Source organism: Lonchura striata, chromosome 15, assembly GCF_050655825.1.
Source record: "Lonchura striata isolate lonStrDom1 chromosome 15, ASM5065582v1, whole genome shotgun sequence".
NCBI lineage: Eukaryota > Metazoa > Chordata > Aves > Passeriformes > Estrildidae > Lonchura > Lonchura striata.
In genome coordinates this window covers 2483533-2493095 of record NC_140717.1, presented here as the reverse complement: position 1 = coordinate 2493095, position 9563 = coordinate 2483533, and the positions used below count along the sequence as shown (strand labels likewise).

The following is a 9563-nucleotide window of genomic DNA, read 5'->3' as shown; positions in this document are numbered from 1 at the left end:
AGCCGTGTTTGAAACCCCTTGGCTTCCAGGAGCTGGTAAAGTTTGTGGAGTGGCTCCATCTCTTCTGCAGCTGCAGGTAACGTGGCCTGGACTTTTGCATGGTGTAAGAGGTGTCCATCAGAAGTAGACTCCACCCTGGAAAACAAAACCAAATTAGAACCTCTTGGTGATAATAGCTTCAGTTAAATGTGAGCAAATATCTTGAGCTTTCCTAATGATGTGATTTCAAGCTAGAAAAACATGAGGCTCTGAAGAACAACGTGGACCTTGTGACAATCATTACAGGAGACAAACTGCTAGTAACATTCTCGCCAGTTCTCACTCAGGAAAACCAAGGATGAGATGCATCTGATCTATCTTCAGATGGCTTCCAAGGTGCACTGCTCACATTGCTTTGTGGGGAAAGAGAGATGCTACTTCCAAGTTTAAATGCCTCCTCATATGGGATGTGTGTGTCTTATAATAAGGAAACTCATCACTCCGGAGAAGTGCCTCTACAACCAGCCATGACAATTTGGAAAAGTAACTCAGATGCATCTGAGCAGGTGAACAGGGCCATATGTGAAGGATCCAGAAAATCAGTAACAGAGATAAAACCAGAAGCCAGACATCCCAGAACTATGCTCACATTTCATTTGCTTCCCTAGAGACTAGATCCACAGCTTAACAACCCCACTGGGAACAATTCTCCTCGATCAACCTGTCTCATCCATGAGCACGGGAAGATGCTACTGAGGCACGTGGTCACTTTCCTGACACCACTGAGTGTGACAGGGCTAAATAAATACCCTCTGTTATCAGAGGAGAACAGGTACAAGTAGCTCTGCCATTGGAATGAAGAGACAGCGAGGACCAAATTCCTGTCTTAAATGCTGATTGCAGCACAGGGGGAAATAAACCAAACATGCTGTCCATCAAGTAAACTATATGAAGGACGGGAATATCAAGACAAAAAGTCCACATTGAGACACCTGTTGACCAAAGCTGCTCAGGAATTGCCTTGCTACTTACTACTCAAACTTGGTACTGCTTGAGGGTAAGAAAACCATGACTCAGCCAGGCCAAACCACATGGTGAGAACTGCATCTTTGTGGAATGGCATCTTGCTTCTAGACTGGGACTTCTCATCAAAACATCCATCTAAAAAAGACTCTACTCAGATGAAAAAAGCCTTGGTTGAATTTACTTGTCTCAAGTCAGGCAGCAGAAACTTGGCCCTGTCATAGCCTCCACAACACCGCCCTTGCCACTGCACTGGATTGTCTGAGCTGCAACCAATGGGTGTCTTTTTGTCTCTCCATTTTTGTGAAAACCCTTCCAGAGAAGTTGTGTTCAGTGTAATGCAGAGGTAGATATTTTTTATCCTAGAGCATTTGTAGGGAAAGGAAACAATCTCTGGCACTGGTCATCTCTGTCAGAAAGATTTTCCTGAGGGAGAGGCATGTAAAACTTGTCATATGCTTGGTCACATCTCACAAAAGTGCTCAGTACCGTTTGCTAGAAGACATCGTGGCCTGGGGCTTCTTGGGGCCATCATTCCTCTTCTCCACTGGCTCCTTGACAGCTGGGCATTCACTCTTCTGGTTTTCCATCTCCTACAAAGACATGGAGAAACCCCATCCATCTTTAGAATATAAAATAGGAAATTCCCTGTTTAAAACACCAGTTAGAACCGGGATCACTGCTATCAAGGCTTAGGGAAACATTTCCTAACTTACAGAAGGAAACAGACCAGAGATTCAGTGATGCCAACTCTTTGCTTTCTATAGCCCAAGGCAGGTTATGGGTGCTACCATACTGAGCAGCAGTCTGAAACCCCAAATTCATTAATCTTGAGCACAAATGGGAATTATGAAAACTGGTAGGCAATGAGTGTTCTTAAAGGAAGCAGCAGAAAAAATTGGACTCTTTGTGGGTCAGCCCATTGTGTTGGAAGTTGATTTGGTTCAACACTCACTCTCCCTGTGCCTGCACAAAGGCACACTCCTTTCTATATTTTTTCAATAAAAAAGTAAAATCCCCCTCCAAACAAACAAAGAATTTTTTGCTGGATGCTGCTGGATTCACCAAACTTCTTCCAGCTCCACAGGGCTTGAGAGCAGGGCAGTATTCCCAAAAGACAGACAGAAATTGTAGTAACTAGTCTTGACTTGGACATCTTTTGTATATTTGGAAGTTTTCTTGGTACTACTACTTTGAGTGTCTTAAAGATACTGTTATCTTCAGACTGTTATCTCCTATTCTCATTTAATTGCTTTACTGGGGGCAGAGCAGGGACAGCGTGGTGGGGGCCTTACTCTTAAATGTAAATCCATTTTCTCCTCTTTCCCTTTCTTCATTGTGACCAATATTCAAAATATTCAAAATCTCACTTTTTCCCTAATAATATCAGTCCCTTTGCGGCTTGCAAATGAACAGGCTGAGGTTTACCAGCTCATTCCCAGGAGCAAAATGATTCAGCAGAAGAGGAATGAGATAAAGACAGATTGGGTATGTTTGATCTCGTATGAGTGGTGGCAGTACTTGCACAAAGGAGACATTTCTCCTGCTAAGCACTTACCTTCTTCTTAATTCTTGCCAGAATGTCTTCCAGGTCACAGGTGGAAAGAGATCGTTCCAAAAGCATTTTCAATTTTTGGTGACTCAGCAATATCTTTACCATCTCCTGTCCAAAATGCCTAAGGAGGGATGGAAGGAAGGATGGGAGAAAGGAAGGGAGGAAGGGAGGAAGGAAGGAAGGAAGAAAATGAAAATGAAAAAATGAACAAAGGAAGGGTATCTTAAACTCATCAGGTGCAATCCTTGCATGAGAAGGCATTACCTACTCAGCAAAGAGGGAAATTTCCCTCCACTTGACACTGCACAGTGTTGTCAGCTGAACACAAGAGACAAGAGGAGAATGTGGGGCCACAGAAAAATATCATTTCACTCTGAAACTGTGGGTGTTCCCAGAGAACATGCAAAATACATCTGCTTTGTTGTCAGAGCCTATTAGCAGTGTCCTGCTGCCATTGCACAATAATTTGCCTTTCTTTAACTGGCAGGGAAGCCAGGACAAAACACCTCATGCGTCCTATTGATTATTCTATACTATATGTATGCACAGAGGCAGCTAGTTGCTCTCGTGTTCTTGGCAGCTATTAATGGGAATTTCATCATCAAAGTAAGGGGCTTTTGGCAGTTTGGGTTGATCTGGCCACTAGGAAATCACAGTCTTCTTCAAGAAGAAATTTGGAGGTCACTGAGCCACAGATAACAGCATTGCAGAAATCTGTGGAAGGGGTTTAGAAAGACTGAACACATTGGCTAACAAACCTTGAAATATTTCTAGGAAAGTCTTAATGAGAAACAGATGTTTGGGATCCTTCAGTGAATAACATTAGCCAACACTTTGGCTTTGTGTTGTGCACCTAAGACCAAACAAAACTGTTTGACAGACTAATTGGAGCTCTTTTGATCTCAGTAAAGAATCCTTCAAGTTACAGGAAGTTGATAATGCACCTTTTTGCTGGCCAACCTCAGGTTACCAACTACAGTCATTTCCCAGGCAACCCAAAGCAGGGGTCACAGCACCAAGGCTGTCTGAGCTCAATAAGTGTTTGCACAATGCTCCCAGGCATGAGGAGTGACTCTTGGGGCCCCCTGCACATGGCCAGGAGCTGGACTGGGTGACCCTGACAGGTCCATTCGAACTCAGCATATTCTCTGAGTCTATGCCCCTTAGCCACACAGCGAGGTCACTTTTTATTTCCTTCAGTTTCCACTCATTTGTGGTTTTACCTTTCTAGCCAGACACAAAATGGTTTTCCTGTTTGAGGAGGTGAAATGAAGATCATTACCTTGTGTCCTGGTGACAGTCCTGTGCAAGCTTCCCTGCCGCATGTGCCAACATCTCAACCCTGGGGGTGTCTGCGAGCTTTGTGACTCCCATTCTCTCCATCAAAGACAGGAGGAGCTCGGCCGCGCACTTCCGCACCTGGACGTAGCGGCTCCTGGGAAGAAGAGAGAAACACTGGGCACAAGGAGAAGGAGCAACAGCAGCACAGGCCTTGGCCAGAGCCTGTTCCCTGTCCTTGCTGGGGGAAGGAGGCCCGGGCTCTCCCTGCAACTTCAGACACCTGTAGAAGGTTCTGCCCTCAGATAAACACAAAGTTAGCATTGTACAGAAGGACTGACTGTGAGGAAGAGGGAGGAATTCAGTCTCCCTGCACTATCTGATACTCCATTTCTTTCACAGTATTTTCTCAGAGAAAGATTAAAAGAATAGATCACATATGAATTATTAAGAAATTAAGGACAATTCATGCTGACCCATCAGAGGGCACCCACTACACAGAGCTGCAGCAGGATTGATGCTCTTTCCACCCATTTCTCCCCAAATCTGCAGACCTTTGGAGAAAAACAAATGCAGGGAAAACATGCTGTGGGCTGTGAAGTTGCAGAATATCCAGCAATGCAGCCTGTTTCTTCTGTAAGGCTTGGCAACGGATATATCTGAATGTTTTACCCTATTCCAAAGCTGAGGAAAGAGTGGCAGGCATTTTAGCCAGATTGTCCTGTTCTAGAGAGTGCCTCTTGGGAGCTATCAGCCCAGCACCAACAGTTAAGGCAGCATTTTCTTCAGCTCTCCCATGGTAGTTGGCCTGTGAAGGTGCCTGTAAAGTGATTCACCATCTCAAGGCTAAGCTGAAACATCAGTTTGAATTGAAAGTAGAGCTCTAAGGCCAGGACAGTCATACAAGACTCCTTTTGGCAGGAGCTCTACCTGCTGTGTAGGCTGTGCCTCACCAACGCATTCTCCCCCATGTGCTCTAGGCAGCAGCAAACACCCTCCTTATTTCTCAAATTAATGGCATCAAGAGGAGACATGGTTTTCCCAGGGTCTCTGTGGTTAGTGCTGTTAAATACCAAACACCATTCACAGCTGCAAAAGCACAAAAGCACAAGGCTCTATCCTTGGCCTTTCATTTCCCCAGTGGTTACCATGTGTAAGAAAATCTGACAGACTGGGAGAACTCCAGGAGGCAGCAGGAAGCTGCGTGGGACGAGCTCTAGTTTGGATATCAGGAGAAAAGTTTTCCACCCAGAGGGTGGTTGGGCACTGGAACAGGCTCCCCAGGGCAGTGGTTACAGCACTAAGCCTGACAGAGTTGAAGAAGCATTTGGACAACAATCTCAGGCACTTGGTCTGACCCTTGGGCTGTTCTGTGCAAAGCCAAAAGCTGGACCTGATGATCCTGAAGGGCCCCTTCCAACTCCCCATATTCTACAGTTCTGTGATTCTGAGAAGTTCTATGATTCTGCTGCAGGAGGGCAGAAATAGGTGACAAGAGGAAAGAAATGAGGTAGATCAGAGAATCAAGTCCCTGAGTTCACAGAAGATGCAGGATACAGGACCCATTCCCACTCCCACCATTCCCACTCTCTCTCTCATCCCTTCCCCCACTCACACAGGAGAAGGTGAAGAATATCATTAAAAGAAGAACCTACTTGACTCCCCTGTCAATGAGAGTAGTCATTGCTCGTGCAGGAGTCACATTTTCCACCATGAGCCCCAGGGTGTGACAGGCTGCCTTCTGTATGAACTCTGGGGAGTTCCACACCATCTGGAGAAGGACTGGTGCAACCTCTTCTACCTCAGAGTCCATGTCCTTCTTCAAGTTTGCAAAGAACTCTCCCAGAGTGACAATTGCAGAGTAGGACACCTTTGAACGGAGGTTGGTCACCTGGGGAAGTCATGAGGGAAAACATAAGAATCACCTTGAAAAGAAATCAGTTGCCTTCAACAGAAGTCCCAGGAAATGACAAAACATCCTACTGTGTCCAGAGGAACATAAAAGCACAAGAAGAGCAGAAGAGCACAAGCACGGAAAGCACTTACCCAATTTCTGGCCACAGACGTGCTTATTGCAGGCTTTAAAAAAAAAAAAAATCACTAAAGTGTTCTATTTTACACTTCTAAAATGCCCACTACTTTGATTTCAGGTCCTTTTGCTAGTAAATTAAAACAAGGACTGCTTTCAAATCATAAAGGCACAAGTCATAAAGATAAAAGAGTCAGGTGCTCCTATTCCAGAAGGCAACACTAGCAGCTGAAGCACTCAGCCAGGAAACAGAAAACTCAGCCTCAGGTCTACAGAATAATTTGCAGTGTTGAATTACAGCTTGGGCAGAGATTAGGATTCTGGTAAATAATGTCATCAGTGTCTCAGTTTCTGCATTTGCACATTGCATTATAATGGCACCTCACTCGAAGAACAAGTGTCAGATACCTGACCTACCAGTAAATACAGCTACATGTACACACAGAGCCTACAGAGAGCTGACAGACATTAGAAATAGAAGGTCTAAAACCAGAAATGAAGACATGCCCTGAGCACACATGGAGATGAACAAGCACATACCTACTCTACACACCATGTAAGGAGTATGGGGAACAATTCAGAGCAATGTTCTCACCTCACTGGTAAGTGCCAAGCAAATATCCCGAAGTCGAGAGAGCAGGACATCTGAATGGGATTCAGCCAGCTGTTTGATCTTGAAGAGTCCCTTCTCCTTCTGCTCCCTGAAAGGCAAGTACCAAAAAGATTGATTGATATTTCTCTCCATCCAAGAACTAGGCAGCACCCTCTGAAATGACCAGGCTGGCAGCTCATCCAAACCACAGGAGGTGCTTTTCAAGGAGCACTTAATGAAATCGTGGAACACGTTGCCACAGGATGCTGTGGCTGTCAAAAGCATATAAAAATCCAAGAGGCAAACAGAGGGGTATCAGAGTCTTCATTTGTGGCTGTTTAAGAAGACAGTATTTCTGAAATCTCTGGCACATGATGCCCCTCTGTCACTGCTTCCTAGAAGCTGTGAGACTGAGCCATGCTGCTGTTTCTTGTCACCTCCCTGTACCAGTCCCTGAGACACAGTCCCATGGGGCTGTTACTGGGGCATTTTCCTTCCTTGTCAGCCCCAGCAGGCAGTTCAGCAGGGAGAGTCTGCGCTGCCACTCTGGAGCCGAGTTTCCACTCTTCAGTCTAAGCTTGTGTGTCACCCACTTCACCTCACACATTCCCCTAAAAAGCAGCAGGATATCCTAGAAGATTCCACCCCTGGGCAAGAACTGTTGAAACCCTGGCTTTTCCCAAACCCCCCTGCCTAAAACAACCCCCCCAACAGCAACATGTTATTTAAAAGTTGCAAAAAACTCCATCTCCCAACACTTGCTTTCTGTAGGCTCTCAGCCAGAGGAAGGTCTGTGAGGCATCAGGGCTGCAGCACAGGGCTGGTGACTGATCCCATGGGCACCCCTGAGTGTCATCCTGACCCCCACATCTGCAGGAGCTCTCTGCACCTCACAGGGCACCAAAGAGAAATGGGGAAGAGAAAGGGCAGAGCAAATGTGGCTGCACAAGGAGATGCATCGGGACAGATTTTTCATGCTTATGCCAGTGTGAATGGAGGCCTTACCCCTGTGTGAATGAAGCATCCACCAGAGAGTGATCAAAAAGACACCAAAAACAAAACCAATACCACCTAACATTGTAGGGTTATCATCTCTGGGCCTCCTTCTGCCTGTGTATAATTTTGGGACACATTGTGAGTATTGACAAAACATCTCAGGCCCATATGAAGCAGTGAGAAGGAAAAAGCTGAATTCCAAAAGTGCAGGATTCCTAGAGGATTTTCTTTCTTTTTCCTTCTCTTCTGCCATGAGCCCTTAGGAGTAATGACAGACTGAGGGACTTGAAAGCACAACTCAGTCGGTTTCTCAGAAAGAAGAACTCCCTGGAGCTGTTTCTGGGACTGCCATGCAGGAGGTCACAGGGAGACCCTGTCACCTGCCATTGCTGGCAGCAGTGGGAGCAGAGAGGAATCTTAATCCCACTGGGTCAGTGGCCCAAGGCACCCAAACCTGCACGAAAAACTGCTGCCATCCTGCTCTGCCTTCAGTCAGCAAATCATCTCATCCCACAGCTTTCTCTCTCCCCTCAAGATTTCCTTTGCAGCCCCACAGAGCAGCAGGCAAACTGAGGAAACAGCATGGAGCTGCTGCAGCTGGAGCACTGCTGCAGAGCAAGGCTGAGGAAAGGCTGCTCTCAAATCTTTATCCTCTCAGTGCTCTGCAGTAGTTTCACCAGTGCCCTTCGGCCCTCTGGGCTCTCGGGGCTCAGAGGCAGCAGCAAGACTCGCTTCTAACCAACCTTAGTGCTAAAATGGACACAGTGAACGGGGCCTTTCTTACCACTCATCGCTGCCGAGCGAGGAGAGCCCCTCCAGCAAGGACTTCTGTGGGTCGGCAGGGGCTGCGTTCTTCTGTACAGTCCCACGGCATGGCTCTTCTCGGTGTTTGGCACCAGCGGCCGTCTCCGAGGTCACTGTAAGGACAGGGTCGGCCATGGGCGCTGCAGCCCCGGGCAGGGCACCCCGCCATGGAGCGGCCTGCAGCCCATCTCCCAGCCAGGGCTCCATGGGCACACACGGGCACTGGGGCAGAGGCTTCCCTGCTGCCTGGCGCCTTGGGCTCCTTGCTTTCCCCCAGCCTCCCCGGCTGGGCACAGCTCCGGGCTGAACCTGACCATGGCCCCGCAGCGCCAGCTCCCCAGTGCCACAGGGGCCACAGCCAGAGGCAGGTTCCTGCGGCCACATCTATAGTCCCAGAATCTAGATGAACTGCTCTAGACTCTGTAGGGTTTTTGTGCTCCCTTGCATGTTGTCACAAAGTATGGAGGAACCATATCATCAAAAATATTCAGACAGGAGCTAATCTGGGTGTCACTGATGTACCGCAGCCACTGACACCAGTGACAATGCTGAATTATGTAGACATACACATCTAGATTCACTATGGATGGAGAGCCACGTCAGGTTAGCTCTGGTCAATCCTGAACATGGAAGCAGCATCACTAGAAAAGAGCTTTCCAAGTATCCTTCCTAGCTCCCTTCTTCTTATCTCACCCTACTTGGGATCACAGCACAGGCAGGCTGCCCAAAAAGGAGAGACAGGAGCCACTAGGGACTATCTGCTGAGTGTTTCCTGCAGGCAGCCAACAGCCTGGGAGCAGCAGGCAGCCCCCTGTGCCTGTCACTGCTGCACACAGCCGCTGTATTTGCTGGGTGGCACAGGAGGCACTGCTTGTTCCCTCTTGGCATTGCAGCCCGTGGGATGGTGGCAGCGAGGAGCCATCGGGCACTTCTGGGAGCAGCAGCACGACTGCACCGAGCTGCTGACGGCTGTGCAGAGCCAGCCCTTGCTGGGAGAGCAGAAAAGCTGCATGCAGAGCCGGACAGCAGCACAGGCAGAGGGCCCAGATGGTGAGTGCACAACTGATCCTGTGGTTCTTGTAGGTGCACAGTGAGACCCTGGCAGACTGCCCTGCAGCTCATCCCTGCAGTCACAGCAACCTCCTGGCACCAGTGCTGTAGTTTGGATTATATCAGGATGGGCAAAAGCCAGAGCTTAGACCTTTACCACGATTTCATTCAGCTCAACTTTCTAGCAGATCTCTAAGAACCAACTGCTGCAGTACTACCAAGCTGGAGTAACTCCAAAGTAGCTTTGCTGTTCAATC

General features: G+C 47.7%; 1 protein-coding gene across 2 annotated transcripts in view; it reads right to left on the bottom strand.

Moving 5' to 3' along the window:
* LOC146765975 (TOG array regulator of axonemal microtubules protein 2-like) overlaps positions 1-9563 on the bottom strand; it is a 33200-nt gene continuing 23637 nt past the window's right edge. Inside the window, exons 2-4 of one of the 2 annotated variants that reach the window (XM_085592814.1) lie at positions 3840-8369; positions 2561-2678; positions 1-1595 (exon numbers count right to left, since the gene is read on the bottom strand). In XM_085592814.1, coding sequence (XP_085448940.1) covers positions 1485-1595; positions 2561-2678; positions 3840-4159 — 549 coding nt within the window. In that variant the 5' untranslated portion in view covers positions 4160-8369 and the 3' untranslated portion in view covers positions 1-1484. Of the gene's footprint in view, positions 1596-2560; positions 2679-3839; positions 8370-9563 lie in introns of those variants that run through there. The other variant, XM_085592813.1, reaches the window with a different exon arrangement.